Here is a 23883-nt window from a genome sequence, read left to right as displayed (position 1 = left end):
GGGGCGCGGGAGGGAGCGCGCGGGCACTCGGGTTGGGGGCCCGCCGCTCCGGGCGCCGGGGTGGGGCGGGGTCGCCCGGGTGGAAGGGCGCAGAGCGGAGATCTTGGTCGGGAAAGTCGTGGGAATGCCGGAGAGTGGAGGGCGGTCTCTCCACCCCTGGAGCTGGAAGGGAGAAGTGGAGATCGACCCAGGGGGTTGCGGAGAGCCAGAACGCTGTCGGGGAAGCGCTAGGCTGGGGCAGTCATCCCAAAGGACTCCCAGGAAAGAACGGGGTACGGGCACAGACCTGGACGACCTACGCAAAGTTAGCAAGGGGCAGTGTAGGTCAGGAGGGTAGGAGAGCGAAGGGCTTGGGTGCAGGATTTCTTGGGTTTTTATATAGGGAGAGCATGATGGTGGGGAAGACTGAAACTAAACTCACCACCTTCCTCCAAACCAACTTACCAGGTTCTCTTCTTGACTTCACCGTGAACCCGTAGCCACAAGTTAAACTGTTTTTGTCTTACCAGGCTTGGAACTGCGAACTTCTGGGCGCAGGACTTCTTTACACTCTCAAGAGTGATTGCGAGTTTGTAATGTGGTCTCTCTGCATTACATACGTGTCCTGTACACTGATATTTACCATATTAAAAATTGAAAGTCAGAAACTTTAAAGAGAGTAACTTATTTGAAAAAGAATAGCCCATTTTACATGTTGACAGAATTACATGTTCTGGGTGCCTCTTGATTTTGGCTCAGGTCATGATCTCACCTAGGATGGAGCCCCCTCCCCAGGCCCCCCTCCCCCCACCCATTGAGCACTGTGCTGATATTGCAGAGCCTGCTTGGACTTTCTCTCTCTCTCTCTCTCTCTCTCTCTCTCTCTCTCTGTCTCTCTCTCTCTCTCAAATAAGTAAATAAACATTTTTTAACTTACATGTTTTTGTGGAAAAACAGACTTTTCCAAAACAAAGAAAATTTACAAAAGTGGCATAGTTTTACATTTTGACGGTCTGTGTCCTAATTGCAGAGAGCCGGCTTCTGCGAGCTTCTGCATGGGGTCTGGTGCACTGTCACTGGTCGTGCTACACTGGGCACAATGCTAGGGTGCACTTTCTCAGAGAGGGGATGAAAACGGTAAGTAACATCTTAGTGTTACTATGAAAAACCGCTCGGACCTTGTGGATCCTGTGACAGGACCCCAGGAATGGCCCTGGGCGTGCCCAGAGCACACTTAGCACCACTCCTCTCTGTCGGTGTTAGGATTTCAGTCTGCCTGTGAACCCCTTAGTTTTTTTAACTTCTCGTGTGACTAAACACTGTCTTGTACTATAATTGTTTGTGCACTTTCTTACGAACTCCGTCAGAACGGGAGACGTCACTTAAGATTCTGTGTGTTATGCATAGAACCTGTTTTGGACACTATAAATGCTTTTGAATGGAGAGGGGAATCATTCATTCAGAATTGTGCTTATTGAGGGCCTATTATTTGATAGAAGTTCCAGAAGATAAAAAGATCACAGATATTTAGTTCCTTTTCACAAAGACTCATATACCAGTGGACCCTTACCCTGGGACATTCACAGATAACTTGTTAAGTGCTATGTTGGGTGTGAACAATATAATGATGGGCTTTTATCATTTACTGAACGCTTAGTGTGTAGCAGTACACTCAGCATTTACACGCATTATCTACTTTAACCCTCCCACCAACCTCGAGTTTCAGAGTCTGGGGTTAAACGAGAGGCATGAGGATTTGGGGTTCTTTGGTCAGAGTGGAGTAACGATGTGAGGTTGGAATTAAGTGGTAAACTTGTGGGGCGCCTGGTGGTCTCAGTCGGTTAGCGTCCCCCTTCAGCTCAGGTCACCATCTCACAGTTCATGAGTTTGAGGCCCGCATCAGGCTCTGTGCTGACAGCTCGGAGCCTGGAACTTGCTTTGGATCCTGTCTCTGTCTCTTTCTCTCTCTCTTTTTCTCTCTCACTGCCCCTCCCCCACTCATTCTCCATCCCCTTCTCTCTCTCTCAAAAATAAACATTGAAAAAAAAATTTTTTTTTAAATGTGGTAAACTTGCAAAATTGAGCAGACAGCACACTTTTTTTTCTGTTCTAGGGAAAAAACAAACATGCTTCTTTTGGGGAGAGGGGACTATGCAAAGAAAATGCAAACTACTGTTATGCTAGATATGTAGATTTCTGAATTTCTAGACTTAACAACAATGTAAAAAGTTGTGTTCCTTGGGGGTCGGGTCATCACATCGGTGATTGGTTAGCTTGTGATTAGTACTCTGGTTAGGGAAGGCTCTGGGTTTTTCTGAGGCCCTGGGAGTGAGGACTCCTAATTTGGCAGTGGAGGAAAGAAAAGGAGGCAAGGCCCTGCCACCCAGGAAGCATGGATACCTGATATCAGGTGCCCAGTGTCCCCCCACCCCCACTCCCGGCCCCATGCCTTCGGTCAAGTTTTGCTGAAGGCTCCAGAGTGGTTTGCTTGGCAAAGTAACAGGAAAGTTTGAGGCCACATCGCTGGCGAAGGTGGTGAAGAGGAAAGGGCCGTGGCCTCACAAGATGTGACGAGCAGCAAAGGGCGCAGCAAAGGGCGTGCATTCATGGAATGTCACACTTCTGGGGTGAGAAAGCAAAGGGCGTGCATTCATGGAATGTCACACTTCTGGGGTGAGAAGTCTGAAAAGAAATCGGTGGGGGGGGTGGGGCACCTGGGTGGCTCAGTCGGTTAAGCGTCTGACTTCGGCTCAGGTCATGATCTCACAGTCCGTGGGTTCGAGCCCCGCATCGGGCTCTGTGCGGACAGCTTAGAGCCTGGACCCTGCTCATTTTCTGGGTCTCCCTCTCTCTCTGCCCCTCCCCCGCTCGCTCTCTGCTCTGTCTCTCAAAATAAAATAAAGACATTAAAAAAAAAAAAAAGAAATCGGTGGGGTTCCACCAGCCTTCGAGGATGGGAAGATGAGTTCAGAATAGGTGAGTGGTGGTCGGAAGTGGGGGTGGCCCCGCAGATTAGAAAACGGGGCACCTTGGGGCACCTGGGTGGCTCAGTCAGTTAAGCGTCCGACTTCGGCTCAGGGCATGATCTCACAGTCCGTGGGTTCGAGCCCCTTGTTGGGCTAGCTACTGTCAGCGCAGAGCCTGCTTCAGATCCTCTGCCCCCCTCTCTCTCCGCCCCTTCCCTGCTTATGCTCTATCAAAAATAAATGAATATATTTTTAAAAAAGAAAGAAAACTGGGGAAAATTTACATCACATACCTACTAAAATCCAAATTACAATGACGACAGAAAGTGTAGCATGGGGACCTGGGGGTCCAAAAGGGACAGCAGAGGGGACGAGGTAAGTGGGCGATGCTTACTCTGTGTTAGACGAGTTATTTCAGAGTAATTTCATACTGACGAGAAAAGAGCGTCCAGGTTGCACAAAGTCCCGGAGGTAGTTTTCTCTAGGGTCAGACCGAGGGATTAAAGTGCGAGGGTCCTGGTGGATAACAGTTCCCATGAGGATGTGGACTTCTTCACTAGAATCTTGCCTGTTGTTTCTTTTCACTTTTTTCTCGCTCTACACATGTCTCCTCAAACTAGATGACAATTTAATAAATAGACCGCAAGAGTCCATGCTGAACTGTCCGTCGGGGATAAGGAATAATTGTAAATGTTTTCATTTGATTGTGGGTGACCCTGAGTCAGTCTTGGCATGTAGTTTAGTTTCCCACGACCGTGTGCCTATGGGAATCCCCTGAACACAAACTCGGCCCTTAATTCCATTCTGAACCCATCTGATACTGGACAACCTCTACCGTCAGTGTAGACGGGTGCAGGTTCTGAGTGTTAGGTAGCCCAAGCTGCATAACCTTGAACACTGAAGCCCCGAATGTGACAGCTTCCAGAGGCTCTGATGCTGCCTAAGTGCCGTGCAGAAGGGCGCTCAGCCCAGGGCGGTGTGACGGACGGAGGAAAACCATCACATATGACCCTCTTCCCCACAGCCTTCTGTCCTCACGAAGTTTCTGTAGAATAGGATTCAGGCGTTGTGTCTCTTTATCTACACGACTTCTCCCGATCCCCTTCTTGGTTTGTCCTATACCGATTTCGGTGATGACTCTTGGTGCACGTCATTGGTCCGTATCTTTGCTTTGAATGCCCCGGATTCACACTTGTAGGTGCCTAGTGGTCATCTTCTCTTGAATGACAGAAGATAGCCTAAACGTGACACATCCAAAAGTCAGTGTGTCTTCCGCACAAAACTCTCTCGTGCAGGTTTCTTCATCTCAGTAAATGGCAGCCCCTCCCATCCCCCAAGCCCCACGCTTCGCAGTGATTCTTGACTCTGCTTTCACACCACATCCATTTTATCAGCAGCCCTCGGCCGCTGCACATCAGTGTGCATCTGGGATCCAACCTCCGCTGCCCTGGGCCCTGGGCCAGGCCACCATCTGGATCCTTCCAATAGCTGCCTAGACCTCCTGCTCCTCCCCCACCCTCCCACCTCTCCCTGGTCGGTTCTCAGCTGTAAGAATTATTCTTTTAAGACATTCAGTCAGGTCTCACCCTTCCTCTGCTCACAACCTTTCAATTGCTTTTCTGTTTCAGGGTCAAAACACAGTTTGTCTACCAGTTCACTTTGGACCTTGTTATCTTCCTCCGTTTCTCTACTCCTGCTGCACCTGCTTTCTTTTGGCTTGAACACAGTAGGGTGTTTGTCCTTGCTATTTCCTCAGCGTGAGATGGTCTCCACAGGTGAAGTGTGTGACTCACTACTTTACCTCCAAGGGTTTGCTTACAAGTCCCCTCCTCCAGGGAGGGCTTCTCTGATCACAGTATTTAAAATGTTCACGTCCATCTGCCCCAGCACTGCCTGTCCCCTTGCTGTGCTTTGTTTTTCTCCAGAGCACCTATGACCTTGGATGGGCACACGCACACCTCTGCTTGCCTGTGCATGGATACATATATATTTTCTCCTGTAGAAAAACTCAAAATGTTAAGGGAATTTTGTCTTGTTTGCTCCAGTAACCTCAATACCTAGGAAAAATGATTGGCCTGTTTTAGATGATCAATAAGTAGTTGTTGAATTAACAAGTAAAGATTCTTCCAAAGAGTAAGTGTTCCAGGAAGAGAAGCAAAAGAACATAAAAGCAATGCCATGGTTCATTCATACCCTGAGGGATGTAAAATGTGTTTTATTTGATGATATATTTTTTGAAGTGAAGATAAATATAAATATTTTTCAAAGCAAAGCCCATTTGTTTCAGTAGTAGTCTTTTTTTTTAATACTTATTTTGCAAGAGGGAGTGAGAGCCTGCTGTCAATGCAGAGCCCTGCGTGGGGCTCAAACTCACGAACTGTGAGATGAACTGAGCTGAAATCAAGAGTCAGACGCTTAACGGACTGAACCGCCCAGGAGCCCCTAAAAGCAAAACCCATTTGTTTCAGTAATAGTCTTTTAACTGAAATGAGAAATTCCAAATTAGGGCTGGTAGAAACCACTTCAAAGCACAGTCTTTACAGGAATGCAACTAAAAAAGGAAAGATTTAAAGCCTGGGTATGTGTAAGCATCCTCTCCGCTGCAAGCCAGTGCCCGTGCGGAAAATCAGTAAAAAAGAAAAGGAGATACAGAATCTTGTTTTTCTCCTGGGCCTCTTGTATTGGAAACTTCCGTCTCCTTCAGTTTTACCTTTCTTCATTTGGAAGAAAGAAATCAAATTGTTTTTTGTTTTTTTCTATATCTGCATAAACATCAAAGCATCACTTGGTTGCATCTGATGAGACATACCCAATTCTGATAGCCTCTCCGAATCATAAAAAAACCCATTATATTTAGCATACAGCATCTTTGTTTTTATAAATCTCACATTCTAATTCTCTAAAAAAAAATTGGCGATCTTCATGCTATCTCTAATACTGGTACCTCGACTTGGACGTTACAGGGATTAACAAAAGAAAATTTTAGAACACCGGGGACCAGCGGGGTATCTGCAGCTTTTGTTGTTGCTGTTGTCACAGACGCCATGATCCCATAAAAGAAAGGACACTTTAACAATGAAAAAATAGGAAAGACCATCTTAAAGACAACAGGACGGTCTTATGTTGTACACACCAGAATTTGGAACCGGTTAACCTACATTATGATGCTTCACATTTCACAAAAATAGAGTATCGAATGAACTCATTTAACTCAGACACTTGGAAAAGAGTATCTAGTGAGCACAGAGACAGGAGGCCTCGCAGGACATGGTCAGGTTACCAAACTAGGAAGTACTCAAAAGCATTTTTAAGGAAAAGCTAAAACAGTTTCAGAAATCAGCATGAGTAGGAAATTGATACTCTTTTAAGATCTCCGTATTTTTATTGCATAAGAAGAACTCACTTTTATGGAGTTCTTATTATTTGCCACACGCTGTGCTGAGCGCTTGGGGCATGGAGTATCTAATTCTAAGAATCCTGTGAGATAGGTGATCCTGCTATTGAAATTATTTTGGCTGGGTATATTTTTTTTCCTAAATTTATGAGATTGCCGACTTCACTACAGAATTATAAATCTTGAGTGACCACTATCTAAATGCTACGGTAGCCTTTTCATAAAACTGGTCAAAATGCATGTGGGTTAAGGATACTCCAAGTCCTCTGAAAACTTGCTGACCTTGCACCTGCCCCAGCTTTAATCCTCTTCCTCCTTCCTTTTCTCCAGCTTCCAGCCTTTTTAGTTATGATTGAAATTCACTCAGTAGTTGCTCCGTCATGAGTAACTAGTATAGGCAAGATGGATTTTAAGTACTGAGGAGTTAAGTATTGAGGAGAAAACAGGGTTTCTGTTTTCAAGGAGTTCTGTGTGATCTAATTAGGTACGGAAGACATGAATGAAAGAAAAGCTCATGGTTTCAAGGCAAAATTGTGTCAACTGAGACTTTGAGAACAGGGGTCTGCAAACAATGACCTGAGAGCCAGGGTAGGGCCGCTACAAGTTTATGAGCTCCGAACAGTTTTTTGTATTTAAAACATTATAAAACAAAAGACAAGAAAGAAGAACACGAAGTGGACTGTATGGCCCACAAAGCCTAAAATATTTACTTTCTGCCACTTTGCACAAATTTGCCAACCTTTGCTGTATAAGAAAAGCACCATCAGGAGACTGTGTCTGAAGTGTGTTTGGAGGACTCGTGTGGTCTGGGCGAACCTCACAGAGGGGCGGGAGGTCGTATTGGGCAATAATTTAAAGTGCTAGGAAAGGGAAAGGTCTGCCTGAAGGTGCGTGTGGTGCAAATTCCACAGGATATTATGGAGACGACTCAGGCTTTGCTGGGCCCTTGTCAGTTATGTCTCTTTGAGAAGATTGTTGGGGGTTTTTTGTTGTTGTTTGGTTTGGTTTTACTTTATTGTTTTTCTTCTCTTGCATGTTTCTTTTTTCTTTTTTTTTTAATGTTTTATTTATTTTTGAGAGAGAGAGAGAGAGAGAGACAGTGTGAGCAGGAGAGAGAGAGAGAGAGAGAGAGAGAGAGAGAGAGAGAGAGAGAGACAGTGTGAGCAGGAGAGAGCCAGAGAGAGAGGGAGGCACAGAATCAGAAGACGGGCTCCAGGCTCTGAGCTGTCAGCACAGAGCCTGACTCGGGGCTCAAACCCATGAGCTGCGAGATCATGACCTGAACCGAAGCCAGATGCTCAACCAACTGAGCCACTCAGGAGCCCCTTTTCTTGCATGTTTCATTCTTGTGCTTTCCCTTGCTATAAAATGGTTGAAGTCCATACTCCTTGTCCCATTTTTTGTGACCTACTACAGTCTGACCTTAACCTTTCTAACCTTGTATATACCTACTGGAGACAATGACATCGAAAAGGAAATGGTATATGTACATTAAATGGTGATACTAAAAAAGATAGTTCCCACAAAAGGATGAGACAAAGATTTTTTAGAGCAGAGGTCAGCAAACCTTTTCTTTTTTTTAAAACTTTTTTTTTTTAATGTTTGTTTATTTTTGAGAGTCAGAGAAACAAAGCATGAGCAGGGGAGGGGCAGAGAGAGAGGGAGACACAGAATCCGAAGCAGGCTCTAGGCTCTGAGCCAGCTGTCAGCACAGAGCCCGACGCAGGGTCTGAACTCATGAACTGTGAGATCATGACCTGAGCCGAAGTCGACTGTCTAACCGACTAAGCCACCCCGGCGCCCCAGCAAACTTTTTCCATAAGGAGCTAAATAACACATATGTCCATGTTTGGGAAGGTAGATGTGAATAAGAGTAACCGTATGCTGACAACACTGTTTACAAAATCGAGTGTCTGGGTGGGTTTGGCCCTCAGACCAGAGTTTATCTCCCCCCATGTTAAGAGTATTTTTTAGGTGCTTAAAAGTACTGTACTTTGAATGTCAGTAGCACTGATAGTCTTTTAAAAGTTGTTGAAAAAATGAGCACATGTAAAAATTCAACAGTATAAAGGGTTTATACTACTACTAGTTCCTGCCTACCTTTTCAGAGTTAACTCTACCTGTAAGAAAAACACATATTAATAAAAGTGGTATCATGCAGAACATACATTGTTCTGTATCTTTATTCACGTGATCACACACATAGGGACAATCCTTTGCGAATATAAAATACTGTATGTTAAAGTTTTTTCATTTTTCAAGATGTCTCAAAGATCTGTGCCTCTGTCTTGGGTCATATTACACTTTATAAAAGTGCAATAAAGAGTAGAGAAATGTATCTGATCTTTTTATTCCCTGTTCCCAAATCAAAGTAAAAATTTTGATTAGTATCAAAGCTAATTTCTCTCACTCCCTGTTTTAAGATTTCTCTCATCGTCTGATTTAGTAGTCACAGGAGCAGATCTGGAGACAGGCATAGAGAGGAATCCCCTCTGAAGGCAGAAGGAGGAGGAAAGGACAGTCGCATTCATAATGTCAATAACGTTTCACCACTCAGCGCCTCGCGGTTTAGTCCCTGTAACACCTGCACTCGTGCCCAACTTAGAGCAGGCGTAGCGCATTGGAAACGGTTGCTGACTTGAATTAAATCTGTTGTTTGCAGTTGTCTGGACTTGGAACAGTGTTCTCTGAAGGTCTTGGAGCCTGAAGGAAGCCCAAGCCTGTGTTTGCTGAAGCTAATGGGTGAGAAAGGGTGTACGGTCACGGAATTGAGTGACTTCCTGCAGGCAATGGAGCACACTGAAGTTCTTCCGCTTCTCAGCCCTCCAGGTAGGTTCTTCTCTGAGGCACATTCCCCAGGAGTTCGTGGAATCAAACTTAGAGGAAGATACCTCATTGGACAGTGAATTGTGTGAAATAGTTTTGGAAAATGTAAACATTTGGAGCCTCATTTCCTCCCCAGGTTGAGACTAAAGAAGACATAAAAAGCAAATTGAACATGTAAAATAAACATCAATTTGATTATGGTTCAGAAACATCAACTAGATAGAAGACATTTTGGGGACAAGTAAAACAATTTGGATTTAACATGCATATTCGAAATGAGCAAATGATCATGTAACAATGGTGGTGTAGTTCTGTAGAAGAACGTCTTTATTCCAAGGACATGCATACTAACGTATTTAGGGGATGGGGTGCCTGGCTGGCTCAGTCGGTAGAGCATGAGACTCTTGATCTCAGGATTGTGAGTTCAAGCCCCACATTGGGTGTGGAGCCTACTTAAAAAACATTGTAAAGTATTCAGGGGTAAGAGTTCTATAATTTATGTTAAAATAGTGCAGCTAAGGTTCAGTCGGTAGAGCCTGTGACTCCTGATTTTGGAATCATGAGTTTGAGCCCCATATTAGGGGTAGAGATTATGGAAAGAAAGGGAGGAAGGAAGGAAGAATGGAAGGAAGAAATAGTGCAGCCAAAAAATAAATACATATTTATTGATATGCATGTATTTATATGAAGGAGATAAAGTCAATATGACAGATGTTTATTATGTAAGTATTTTACCAACATGATGCGTTTGAATTGTTGATTGACTCAACTGTGATTTTTTTTCTGAATATGCCCATATTGAGTGAGATTTACTTCCAGGGTCGGGTGTGAGAGATAAGAACCGCCCTTGCCCCCTGCCCTCCCCCCGACACACATGGAGTTGGTCCTTGGCAGTCACGTCAGGCCAGAGAGACCATGCGAGCTAAGTCACTTGGTGGCAGCAGCCCTGCAGACCCTCCTCCTCAGGGTCCAGTTTGCCATTCCGGGTCCCCCTAGAGGCAGAGAGGCCAGTCGCGATTAGGAGGGCCATGGGCTAAGGACTCGTGCGCTCTGTCCACATGGTTTTGAAGTATGCGGTTTTTATTACACAGCCAGGTTATTTGGGATAATATGTTTAACTTAACACAAGGAACCTCAAATTATAATTCAGATCGTATTTTTTACTTAGTTCTAGGGTTCAGGAACTAGGGACCCATGGTAGTGGTTTGCAGTCAGCTTTGTTTACCAGAAGCCCCAACTCAGTCGGTGTAATAAAGGGAATAAATTCTAATGGAAAAGTCTCAAAGTAGGTTGGGCTGAATTCAAGAGATGCCGGAGACCGTGTTTTCAAGGAATTGGATTGTTTTCCTTTCTCGTTACTGGCTTCATTCCAAGAGTGACTTTCTGCATAGTTTCAAGATACCCGCTGACTGCTTCTTGTCTTCCTCTTTGTCCCTGAAACAATCTGAAGAGTCACTGTCCTTCACTCATTCTGATGACGCACCTGTTCCTCCCAGGAGGGATTGGGTGGAAATCACCACTGCTAACGTGACCCGCATCTGGGCGAGATTGTCCGTCACCAATCCGTGAACTTCTTCGTGAGGTGACGGTCATTAACTTTTATATCCCCACTGCCTGGGATGGGACCCAGAAGTGGTGACGAGTGACATCTGCCAGTCTGGGGCACTCAGCTGCTAAGTTCTCGTCCTCCCTAGAATACCGTAGCAGGGCCTCTGAAAACGCAAGAAACCTCTCCAGCGAGGAAATATAACTTTCATGTTTCGTTACCTTTTTCAGTAATCACACTAAGTTTCTCTGACTTGGTTGCCAAGTCTATAAAATGAGAGTAAGTGTTCTCTCCCTGGCAGACCCCTAGGAATTAGGTGACATGACGCCTCCCATCTCAGGACTTGGGCTGGGGCCACTGGCCCAAGGTCTTGGGCTTTCGAGTTTTCAAAGCTTCCCAGGCACAAAACTGGGCTTTACTGAAATTGAGTCATATGTTTATTTATGTGTAACGATCTGCCTGAAATTTTTGACAATAGTTTAGATTCTGACTTCTGACGACCCAACAGTGAGTCCAGAGCCGACCTGAGCATCAGTAATCTCAGCTTGTTCGATAGGCCATGTCTGCTCCGAGTAGCAGGATGCGCACAGTACTGGGATGCTCCCCTGTACTGATCAGTCTGATGTTTGGCCTGCGAGCTTTTGGAGAGTTGTCCCCTGGGACTTTCTTGCATTTGAGGGGGAAACAGAGAAAGGAAAGAAGTTACGATGTTAACATTTTTATGTTAACGCTTACGCACTGGTTCTGTGAAGTTTCGTGTCATATTAGCCAGATAGTATCCACTGGGAATCAGTTGTTATTTGAATATTAAGTGCTGAATATAAGAGGACATATTTTAGGATCTGATAGAACTCAAGAATTGCAGGAAAGAAATAATTTATTGTTAGCTTTCCATGTACATTTTATGTGAATAATCTAAAACTATATTTGCAGATACCTGAATAAAGAAATACAAGAATTCTAGAGAAGGGTCCCTGGGTTGGGTGTCCAGCTCTTGGTGTGAGCTCAGGTCACGATCTCACAGCTTGTGAGATAGAGCTCTGCATCAGGCTCCACGCTGACAGCACAGAGCCTGCTTGGGATTCTCTCTCTCCCTTTCTCTCTGCCCCTTCCCCGCCCCCCCAAAATAAATAAATTTTAGAAAAAAGAACTAGAGAGAAAACTTTAATATTTTAATAAGAATATTGAAAATTAAAACTGTGGTAATTAAGAAGGTAAGTTGATAAAAATCAACTTAATTGGGGATTTTACTTATTCATTCAGTAAACACTTCGTGTATCGTATAATCCTGTAGAAATCAGTGCCTTTGCTATTCCAGGCGTTGCGCTTGAAACTGATTCAGAGATGCTTAAAACCAGAATTCCTGCCTAGGGACGGTCCATGGTCTAACAAGAAAGACAAACCTGTCAGTGATCACGTCCTACCCATGGATTGGCCAGCTGCTCCCCACTCCCAGCTTACCTGGCCTGTATCTCATGTTAGAAAAATTGCTTACAGTTTTTGTGTGTGGATGGTGCCCGTCTCCATTTCCCAACACTGATTGTTTCTCTCTTTTATTCCTTTGGTCATCTCAGTGGGAATTGGAGGGAAGTGGCAGCGCTGAGCGTGTGCTGATTTTGTTTGAACCGTAGGTCTATAATGGTTTTTTAGACCTTTATTTTTTTCACTAAAGGACCAAAACCCCTGATACCAAGGAACCAGTATTGGCATTTGTATCCTTCACAAATGATGGACCTAGATGTGCAGTTGAGGATGTTTGTGTTTTTTCTGTTTTAAGTGACTTACAGGCTCCATCAGTTATGTAGTTCTATAGATGACAAAATGGCTGCCAAGGAAGTGACGTCCTGACCCGGAAGTGGTGAAGCAGAGCCTAGACAAGGGGGGGTAGTTAGAGAGAATGAACATTTTATGTGTGGGTTTTAGTAGATGAATCCCAGATTCCAACTTCAATTTTGTGGTGTTATTTTATTTCCTTCTCTATATAAACGGTACTTCAGTCTCCGTATGTATCACCTGGCGGAGAGCTCTTCAGTGGTGTCTTTTCCATTTGCCCCACACCTTTTTTATTTCGCATCACTTCACTTTTTCTTTTTAATTCTTTGTAGCATACTTACTGTTATGTTTCTGATATCAGAATTTTATTTTTTATTCTTTTTATTGTCTTTAAGACAGGAGCCAAGATGGTTGAATATTACTCACTCATTTCCAAAATACCTTTAGCTCAGAACCGTCTTATTTTTATAGTTCTGTGAAGGAACAAAACTGTGCCATTATGAACATTTAAATTTTAAGTGTGAGCACACATTTATGTGGAGAATGAGATTTCCAGCAGTTATCACTTAGCCAGAGTCACAGAAGTATTGTCAGAAGTAGATTAGAGCCCGTGTCTGCAGAACCCAGCCTGGACTCGCTGCCATTTCTATCATGCTAGGAAATTTCTGGGCTATTTGAGAACCTTGGTGATGAATTATTACCCCTGTTGCCTCTTTGACCCAACTGCAATTTTCTGTCCTTGCCAAATTACAAAGTACTCCTAGATCTCACGAGAACTTTTCATGTTTCCTGAGTGATGGAAATTTTTGAAGGGAAAACATCAAGAAGTGAAAAGAGGCAACAGTGGTATGGATGGGAGTAAAGGTAAGGGAAAAGGGAGGAAAGGTGGAAAGGGAGTGGTGAGGTCTGAAAGGAGGTGTGTATGCGCCACGGGGTCCAGGGTCAGTGGCCGATGTCGGAGAAGAAGGGGTATGATGAGGAGACGGGGTTCAGCCAGTGTAGGTGCAAATGTACCCTGGCTCGTAAGAGGGACGTACATGGACGTGGTGTGGTTGTGCTGGGGGGAGACCGGTGGAGGGAGAGAAATGGGATTTATGTTGGGACAGAATGAGCCACTTTTCAGTGATAGCTTAGAAGTACATAGAATAGCTTGGAGGAAGAGTTTTAGATAGAAGCTGTTGGAAAGGAGTTTTTGGCTCATGGTCTCGAAAACAGATGGACCGTCGTGTATACAATACTTCTGTACCCGGAGTAGCTGTCTGTAAATGACATCAATAGTTAAAGGCATCTCGAGAGACAGTAATGTAAAGGGAAGCTACAGTGGGTCGTTCTGTCAGGAATCACCCTAATTCATGTTTTGGAATTCCAGCAGGGTTTTGCATTTTATCGGTCAGTGTCCCGAATCTGTGATCTACATCGGTGTGTGCGAGTGCGCCATCCTCGTGTTCCATCATACCTAGTTCAGACTCTTCCCGGCTTACAGGAAATCAAGTAACCTCTTAGACTTCTTTGCAGATGTTATCTGTTATCTTTGCAGATGTTTGCCAGGAAGCCGTGTATTCACCCTTTCAAATAGAACTTTCATTTGTTCGCCTCGGTACGCCCTCCATAGCAAGTGCCGTCTTCAGTCCTCACCTTTGTTTGGCACCTTCTGACTAGTGGGCGCTGCGCGAGGGTGGTTACAGGTTGACCATGGCCCCCTGCCGCACGGCGCTACGGGGGAGGAAGGAAATCTGTGTGGTTCAGGCATGGGAGTACTGCGACTTCTTGTCTTTACTACTCACCAGGGGCAGTTTCCAAGTCTCATGGTGCCTTGGAAGCCTTAAGTAATAAATACATGTATTTATTTGCTTTGCTTATTGAAGACTAGACTACTGAAATTGATGGTACAGGACAGATGCATCCACTGAGTCAGAATGTACATTATAAACTGTTTAGTCTTATCTCCCACACAAAGGAAGGATACCTTTTTACGACATTCTGACCCTGTGGGCCCTCTTTGTCCATCAGAGTCATTCTCTTCTTTGTAAGACACTGTAGGGAGAAAGCCTTTTCATTTACATCACTCTTATCTCTTCGTGTAACGGGAGAATATTTGCCGTGGTAAATTCATAAGCAGTGCGATGGGGCAGGACACTGCCGGCCTCTCGCTGTGGTGGGAGATTGACACAGCAGGTGCCTTCCGCGTCGCCGGAGGGGCGCCTGGCTGGCTCGGTGCAGCATGACTGATCTCAGGGTTGTGACTGATCTCACGCTGGGGATAGAGATAACCTAAAAATAAAATCTTCCTTAAAAAAAAGTTGGGGGGGGGGTGCCTGGGTAACTCCGTTAAGTGTTCAGCTCTTGATTTCAGCTTGCGTCATGGTCTCACGGTTCGCGGGATCAGACTTGCGTTGGGTTTTACAGACAGCACAGCGCCTACTTGGGATTCTCTGTCTCTCCCTTGTCTCTGCCCCTCCCCTGCTTTGGCACATGCTCGCTTGCTCTCACTCTCTCGCTCTTGCTCTTGCTCTCGCTCTTGCTCTCTCTCAAAATAAATAAACTATTTTTAAAAATCACTGGAAAATAACTATGTGAAGTGATGGATGTATTCATCCAGTTGTGGTAATCACTTCACAGTGTGTTTGAATATTAAATTCTCACATTGTACACCCTGATTTTATACACATTTCATTTGTCAGGTGTATCTTCATAAAGGTGAAGAGGAAAAAAAAGAATCACTGGATTAACAAAAGCCTGGGGATTTTAAAGCCCAAGAAAACCTAGGTTGCATTCTGGTTCTGCCATTTTACAATGGAAAAAAAATTAGTCTCAGAGGTTAAATACTATATTCAGGGTAATTTGGATGACTTCTTGGAAATGACTTCATTTTCTTCATTGTAATATGGATCTAATCAGCATCTAACTCAATGGTTCTCTTGAAGGTTAGAGATCAAGATGCCTGGCACATATAAAGCAGCCAGTTGGGGCACCTGGGTGGCTCAGTCGGTTAAGCATCTGGCTTCAGCTCAGGTCATGATCTCATGGTTCGTGGGTTTGAGCCCCGCGTCGGGCTCTGTGCTGACAGCTAGCTCAGAGCCTGGAGCCTGTTTCTGATTCTGTATCTCCCTCTCTCTCTGACCCTCCCCCGCTTGTGCTGTCTGTCTCTGTCTCTCAAAAATAAATAAAAAACATTTAAAAAAATTTTTTTTAAAATAAAGCAGCCAGTACGTCGCTGCCTAGTAGTTTTTATTGTGATAGTGATGCACATTCGTGCAACAAGTATGTGTTGAGCACTCCCTGTTATCCCCATATGTCAGGCACTATTCTAGATGTTGGGCAAACTGGTGACTAAGACAAATGAGATCCTTCCCGTCATGCTGCTTCTGTTTCAGTAGGGGAGACCATAAAACAGGGATTTCAGATGGTTAGTGTCGTGAGGACCGCAAAGTGGGGTGAATGTAATAGAGAAGGTGGGGGTGACGGGCAGCTAGCTCTGAGACGGTTCCCAGCGAAGCTGGAGACCTGGGTGATGAGAAAGACCGAGCCCGTGGGAACAACGGGCTGATGGGGAGATCCAACAGGGGACCCGTAAGGAGACCAGTAGGAAGTAGCTGGCCTCTGCAGAGAGGGCCCGCATGGCTGGTGCAAGGAGAATGGGAGAGGACAAGGTCAGTGTATGTAGGACCTTAAGACCATGATGAGGAGTTTGGATTCTAAGTACAATACGAGGTCGGTTGAGGGTTTTTATCAGAGGAATGATATACATTAATTTATGTTTTAAAAAGACATTTTGGAGGAGCCTGGGTGGCTTAGTTGGTTAAGTATCAGTCTCTAGGTTTTGGCTCCGGTCATGGTCTCCCTGTTTGTCGGTTCAAGCCCCATTCTGGGCTCTGCGCTGATGTCGCAGAGCCTGCTTGGGATTCTGTGTCTCTCTCTGCTCCTCCCCTGCTCAGGCTCTCTCTCTCTCAAAATAAATAAAAATAAAAAAATTAAAAAAGAAAGACATTTGGGCTGCTGGTTGGAAGCAAGGAACCCAGTGTGCAGGCTGTAATACGGTTCCCTGAGCACCTGGTGGGGGCTTAGATTCAGATCACGACATTGAAGGTGGGGGCACGTGGGAAAGCGGAACTGACAGGACTTGCAGAGAAATCACAGGTGGGGAATGAGGGGGAACGAGGGGTTGGGGAGGACTGCTCAGGTTTTCGCCCTGAGTAACTGGACGCACGGGGTAGGCCGGGATGGAAGACAGAGGGGCCTCTCGCAGGCGCAGCTCTTGTCCGACACGGATTCGGGACACGTTAAGTTGGAGATGGCTAGAAGACCTCCACATTTTAAAGCCCGTGTAGCCACACCTTCTGTATTTTTCAGATGTATATTTGTCCCCTTCTTTGGTTGATACAACTGTTTTTCTTTCTTATCACCCATAAACTTTGAAAATCAGAATCTTTGTATCTTGAAGTTGCGACATAAGTCTTTCCTGGCCAAAGGCTGGCATTGGGAGCGTTAAGTGCAGTGCTGTGGATTCGCAGGCCGAGGTGAGAGCACTCACCCCTTCTTCTGTCTTCAGGGTGTACTTTGTAACCAACACATAGTACAGATTTCAGAACTGTTACTTCTTCATGCAGCGCTAACATAAAGAATTAGTGAGTAAGAATGTTCTCCCTTGGCAAAGGTTCTAAATTCTTTTTTGAAAGGCTGTGCTCTCTTTCTTAAAGATTTTTAAGGATTTCTCCAGACCTTCAAATGTAGTAAGTGGGCAATAAATATTTAATTTGGATTTTGGTTTTAGTTGGTATCTTTCTGGAATGGTTTTCATGTACCTGTTTTACCTTATTTACTATTCTTGTCCTGGCAAGGTTAGCATCTTTGGGGTATGAGGACTGCTGTTATTTGGATTAAGTCTTCTTCAGTTGTATTCTTGTTTTGTTCCTTTGGGTTGGTGGATCATAGAGGAAAAACATACTGTTGTGAGATCATATTCAGGATAGATGAGGAAAGAAAATAAAACTAGGTGCAGGGAATTACATGTCACAAGGGTTTTTTTTCTTTAAATTTAAATCTCAGTTAGTTAACATATTTACAAGTTTTAATGATCGTTCCTTCTTCCTTCCTAAAAGCAAGCTAACCCTCCTTTCTGTATTATAACCTTGACAAATGTAAAATGTCCTAACTTTGGTTTCTTTTGTGTCAGTTATCTGTTGCTGCGTAACAAATTACCCCCAAGCCCCAAGGTTAATACAGCAACCATGTGTTACCTCACACAGTTTCTGAGAATAGGAACCTGGGAGTGGCATGGCTGGGTGGTCCAGGCTCCCACTTTGGCCTCTGCTGAGGTGGGGGCCCAGCTGTTGGGCGGGCCGCAGCCATCCGGTTTGACCGGGGTTGGACCGTTCTCAGGTGGTTCACTCACAGGGCTGTCAGCAGGAGTCCCGGCTTGCTTTCTTCCCACTTGGGCCTCCCACCGGGCCACCCGAGTGTCCCCAGCACACGGCAGTGGCTTTCCCAGAGAGAGTAACTGCGAGGGTGGCGGGAGGAGGAGGGTGTTCCATTAGTGACAGGATTTTCCTTAAATTTCCAAGTTTTGATGCTCGTGGTCCTTTCTCAGATAAGAAACATTTGTATCCCATATTTCGGATTTATATCCTGCTGTTCTGTTTCCGTGCCTTCCCGCATACAGAATAGTTTCACTTTAAGGCTAAAGCATAGCATTGAAATTCAGATGTGTTTTGGAGACATTCTCCGTGGCCACCACTTGTCTAACTGTAACAGTGCCCCTAACTCGATGGAAACGCCTGCCACATGAGCATCTATGCCAAGTATGTGACGAGCCCGCACTGAGAACTGCACCATGATGCCGTCCAGTGCACATCCGTTAGAAGGTGCATCCTGATTTCAGAGGGGCTAGAACGCAGGAAAAATGTCTAAGAATTGAAGAAACATGGCAAACGGTTTTCTCCTCCAGTCATGGGAAGTACAGTAGATCAAAGTCTTCTGTGGACGAGTTTCTTCCCTCTTGGTTTTACGAAGCCTGGACTTCACCGACGCGTGGTCTGATGGGGAAGGACGTAGGAATGGGCAGTTTACAGCTAGGATGAGTATCCAGGGTATTTCCAAAGTGCTTTTTTTTTCTTAATTTGGTTTCAGAAACATAAACAAGGAAAACCTCTCTTGTATAATTTAATTAACTTTCTTTTTCTTTCTCTCTTTTTTTTTTTTTAAAGGCATAAAGATCACTGTAAACCCAGAATCGAAGGCAGTCTTGGCGGGCCAGTTCGTGAAACTGTGTTGCCGGGCAACTGGCCACCCCTTTGTGCAATATCAGTGGTTCAAAATGAATAAAGAGGTAACTTTTGAAACGTACTTTACGTTCTCAGTCATCAGAAGAGAGCATGGAAGCACATTAATTAGCATCATTATCCTCAGTGTATGTTTTAGAATTTTGATCCGATACACACGGCCGTGTCATTACTGAAGTACTGAATAATCATTATTTTGCTGAAAGAGTTCCAAAACTTGTCCTATGGAAAAAAAAGGATAAGCAATACTAAAATCAGTATTCTAGTCTCTAAAAATTGTGGAAACTAGGAATTCCTTGTAGCAACAATGTCAATAAATACTAAATATCACCAGTACATTCTGTCATATCCATAACAGAATTCCTTACAACAAAGTAGGTTCCAAACAAAGTCTCTTGTTTTTTTGGAAAATAATTTTATTTTCTTGGAGGGTGTGGGCAGATGTCTAGTCTCGGAACTTCTGGAATCGCTGCTTGTTGCCAGCAGCCTTCGCGCTGTGGCGCACATTGAATCACGGTGTTGCTCAAGGCCCTCACCCGCTGTGACAGTGCTGCCGATCTGGACCCCTGAAGTGGGGGACAGGGGCACAGCACGTTCTCGTGGTGTTTCTCGAGGCACCTGTGCTTTCTGTGCAGTGGCGGTAGTCCCAGTGGGTGACCAGTGGTCTTCAGCATCTGCATCTTGGTCACCACACCAGACGGCACCCAGCCTTGGGTGGGGATGTTAGCAGTAAAGGGGCATTCCTGGTCAATATAGGGGCCCTCAGCGGCCTCCTTGGGCGTCTCGATGCCCGTCCCAGTGTTTTTATTGTTTTGGGGGAGCTTCCCTGTGCCAGTGTCTCCGGTCAAGACCCCCCCTTCTTCCTTTGAAAAGCAGTTGGCTGCCTTGGGCTCGCGCACTCCGTCTGAGTGTCCACCATCTTCCCACCTGCCCGAAGAAAGGCGACCAAAATCTTTAATTAAAATGTTTTGAAGTTGACACGGAAGGCTAATGGAATATTATTTCAAACGTTCCATAGAACTATTGTATCAAAAGATTTAGGCTCTTGTGGTAGATTCTGAAGTAAAATTCAGGCCACTGGAGGGGGCATTTGTTCTTCTTGTGGAAATACTGTATCTCTGCTCCAGCAACAAATCATTTAAAATCACATTCTGGAATTCTTTTTTCCTTAAACGTGCTCTGAGCTCTCTGCCCCGGGTGTTTCCCACTGGTCTGGGGAGGTGGGCTTCTCTCCTCTCTCTCCCCACCTCCCCTCACGCCCTTTCCTCCACGATTGTACTTTGAAACTCCATTTTCTTTTCAACCTGCTAGCCAAATAACTAAGCTTTCTTCCAAATTCAGCACCAAGTCTACACTTGCAAACCTGAAGCAAAGAGCCATTCTAAGATTATCATCTTTCATTTAGTGGGATCATTCTGTGCCTTCGAAGAAATGTATGGCTTTATACAATTTTTAATTTCCATCCCTTTCACACAGGTGAGGTAGAGCAGCTGGAAGGTAGTGAAAGAGCGCAGGCTCTGGTGCTGGACAGGTCCCTGCTGGGACCCGGCCTGTCATTATTAGTGGTGTGAGCTCCTGCGTCTGGGCTGTGAGATTTAATGGGTGGGATGTGTCATATGCCTGGGCTTTCAGGACATGGCAACTAAAGTTATTTTTAACGAGGCACCTCGGTGGCTCAGTCAGTTGAGCATCCCACTTTGGCCCTGATCATGATCTCGCTGTTTGGGGTTTGAGCCCCCTGTCGGGCTCTGTGCTAACAGCTCAGAGCCTGGATCCTGCTTCAGATTCTGTGCCTTCCTCTCTCTCTTCCTTTCCCCTGCTCATGCTCTGTCTCAAAAAATAATCTGTCTCTCAATGCTCTGTCTCTCAAAAATAAATAAATATTTTTTAAAAAATTTTTTACAAAAATTAAAAATAAAGTGATTTTTAACATGTTCTCAATTGCAAAGTTGCTTTTATGTTAATAAATGCCTTTTGAAAGAGAAATAACAGATAAAACTTAACTAGGTTAAGATTACCATTTAGGGCACCTGGGTGGCTCAGTCAGTTAAGCATCCAACTGCTGCTCAGGTCATGAGCTCACAGTTACTGGGTTCAAGCCCCACGTCAGGCTCTGTGCTGACAGCTGGAGCCTGTGTCAGATTCTGTGTGTCCTCTCTGTCTCTCCTCTGCGTGCACTCTGTCTCTCAAAAATAAAAACATCAAAAAAATATATATCATTTGTAGAAGTCAGTTAAAGGATCTGACTTTTAACTCAAGTCATGACTTCATGATTCATGAGTTCGAACCCCTCATCGGGCTCTCTGCTGTCGATGCAAAGCCTACTTGGGATCCTCTGTCCCTCTCTCTTTGTCCCTTCCCTGTTGTCTCTCTCTAAAATAAATAAACTTTAAAAAAAATATCATTTGTAGAATATGCCCTAGTTGAGAAAGGTAAAAATGTAGGAGGTGAGGGGAACTTCTTAGGGTTGAAGAGTTGTAGCAGATTTTAGAGCTTCACAAGTCGAGCTTTGTTGAGCCATTCCTATGTTCATGGAGTATTTTTAAGAGCTATTCATATTTTTATTTTATTTTTTAAGCTTATTATTTATTCTGAGAGAGAAAGAGAGCGTGCTCACACAAGCAGGGAGAGAGGGAGAGAGAGAATCCCAAGCAGGCGCCACACTGTCAGTGCGGAGACCAATGCAGGGCTTGGACCCACAAGCAGCAGGATCATGACCTGAGCCAGTATCAGGAGGCACCTAACTGCCTGAGCCGCCCAGGCGCCCCGTAGGAGCTAGTCCTTGACGAGCGCCTGGTTTGTGCCAGGCCGCGATCTTGGGCCCGGAGACGCAGCACTGACGCCCGGCGTCCTGCCCCCCACTGGGGAGAGGCAGTAGACGCAGGAGAGAATTCTTCGAGCTCAGAACTATGAGGAAAAGAAACGGGGCGATACAAAGCGAGGTGCCACGTAAGGTCTTCAGCAGGAGAAGTCACATGGGGGCATCCATGTTTTTGAGACACAGGGCTGCTGCCTGAAGGGAAGCAAGGGAGCACCAAGAGGCCCGGTTAGCGGCGCCCGTGGTGGCCGTGTGGCTCAGTGAGGCCGCGGAGCGGCAGCGAAGTGCCCAGGCCAGCTTACTCCAGCGGCCACGTCCACCAGACCCGACAGAGCAGGGGCGGAGCCTGAAGCAAAAGGAAGGGAGATCAAAGGTGACCCCCGGATGGCTTACTGAAGCATCTGGGGACGTGTTCTGTCCTGAGGCACTGCAGGTCGGGAAGGAAGTAGATCTAGGGAGGGAAAGCAAGGCTTTGGTGTTAGACGTGTTAAGTTCAAAATGCCTGCTAGACATCTACACGCATCAGCTCGGCGATTCGGATATCTGGAGAGACACTGAAAATTTATGTTATGGAAGAGGAACCGGTAAGGAGACTAAGAAGAATCTGCAAGAGAGCTAGGAGGCCGTCCAGCAGAGGGTGCTGTGAAGCCTAAAATGGAAAGTATTTTAGGAAGAAAAGGGGCAGTTAGCATTTTCAGTGCTGCTGAGAGGAGGGGGCGCGGTCAGCGGAGGTTTGTTTGGTTGGTTTTTATTTATTTAAGATACAGAGTGCTAGAGTCCGTTTTTGAGAGTGGTACAATGAAAGAAGTAGATGCTAAAGCAGGGAGACCATTGCAAGCAGCAAGGTCAGAGGATGGGATTGGCGGAAGAGGAAAACGTTTTCCTCTACCCTCTTAGGTTCCGTCTCTGGGTGCCTGTGAGGTAACTGATGAAATACAGATTAACAAGAGAAAGGGTTTTTTTCCTATGGGGACTTAGAAAGGAAGTAGCTCCGCGACTAAGTGAGAGGCTTATATGCTTACTTAGTAGGGAAAAGGAGGAGGGAGAAAGGCCTCTACGGGAAGAACAAATGGCTTTCTTTACGAAATACAGAGAGGTTTCTAGAAGAATAAATAGATAGGAAAATTTGCGATAATATTTATTCATGCAGGTGGTCTTCTCGTCTTCATTGTGGCCATTAAACTCCTGGAGAGGGGATTTGTGGTAGGTATATTCTGGTCTCCTTCCCGGGTAAAGTCGCCCTGGGGAAGGAATTCACGGTAGCCCCGGTCCGGTCCCCAGAAGCGTTTGCATGTCGTCAGATAAGGGAGACTTGGAGAAAGCTGCTTTCTGCATCTGTTGATCCCAGACGTTCTTCAGCTTGAACTAGCCCTGCACACCAACCGTGAGGTTCCCAGTGGATCCCCACAGATCCTAGGCCCCAGTAGCCTTTGGCTGGGGCGATGCGGTTTCCATTGTAAGAGGAGAGAAGAGAACAGTTATAAAGAGATACATAGATAGGTTTGTGTGCCTGGGTGGTGGGAAGAGGAACATTTCTATCTGAAGTCAGTGACTAAAAGAAGCAGGATTATAGTTTTGAGGAGACAGAAAGTCTGCGTTAATAGTCTGGTAGGAAAGCAGACCTCGCACATGGTGCTGAGAGCAGCCGGCCGTCCTAGCTGTCAAATCGTCAGCAAAGTGCTCTTGCTCTGGTGCAGGCTCTGAAGGGAGGAGAGTTGAATTCAGTTGGTTGGAGTTTGAAGAGAGAGATGAACTTGTTAATTACGCTTGCAAGGAAGCTCTAATGTAATAACAGGAGGTACACAACTTAGCCCCTTGGCAATGTGCCGGAGGTGGGTGGCACTTATAAATTAATGAGTACAGGTCAAAGAAACCTTAATGTGGGGGCCAGAGCCCTGGGAGAGAGCTTGGGAAACCCTTGGCCATTCCCTCCCATCACCGACATGCTGAAAGAAGTGTAGTGATTAAGGCGCCATCCTCTTACGGAAATTTGCAGATGAGAAAATGGGGTCTCAAGGTGAAATAACTTAATGTACTCACAGCATATTTGGCAATAACTGAAATTAATGGCCAGGCCTAACTTTCTGTGTTATGTATGCATTTGCCGTTGTAGATTTTTTAAATACTGATGATTCAAACACTTTTAAATGACAGAACAGATCACTTTCTGTTAGTTTTTGGAAGAAATACGGGAGAGCTTAACTCTCTGGTTACTGCATTTGTAAAAGAGGGTGGATTTCTAAGACTTTAGTCTTAAGCTACTCAAAATGTTGTTTGTTTGTTTGTTTGTTTGTTTTTTAAGT

The 23883-nt window shown here is 45.2% G+C and overlaps 1 protein-coding gene and 1 non-coding gene across 3 annotated transcripts in view; both read left to right on the top strand.

Moving 5' to 3' along the window:
- The first annotated feature begins 8811 nt into the window (after window positions 1-8811).
- The window catches only part of MALT1 (MALT1 paracaspase), a 50376-nt gene continuing 35304 nt past the window's right edge, over window positions 8812-23883 (top strand). Inside the window, exons 1-2 of one of the 2 annotated variants that reach the window (XM_029922926.1) lie at window positions 8812-9168; window positions 18688-18809. In XM_029922926.1, the coding sequence (XP_029778786.1) occupies window positions 9078-9168; window positions 18688-18809 (213 nt within the window). In that variant the 5' untranslated portion in view covers window positions 8812-9077. The remainder of the gene's footprint in view (window positions 9169-18687; window positions 18810-23883) is intronic. The other variant, XM_029922927.1, reaches the window with a different exon arrangement.
- On the top strand, window positions 9536-9608 carry TRNAK-CUU. The gene has a single exon. It is a non-coding gene; the product is annotated as a tRNA-Lys (tRNA).

Source organism: Suricata suricatta, chromosome 14 (assembly GCF_006229205.1).
Source record: "Suricata suricatta isolate VVHF042 chromosome 14, meerkat_22Aug2017_6uvM2_HiC, whole genome shotgun sequence".
NCBI classification, from domain to species: domain Eukaryota; kingdom Metazoa; phylum Chordata; class Mammalia; order Carnivora; family Herpestidae; genus Suricata; species Suricata suricatta.
Note: the sequence above shows the minus strand (reverse complement) of the source record. Positions and strands in the feature narration are given on the sequence as shown.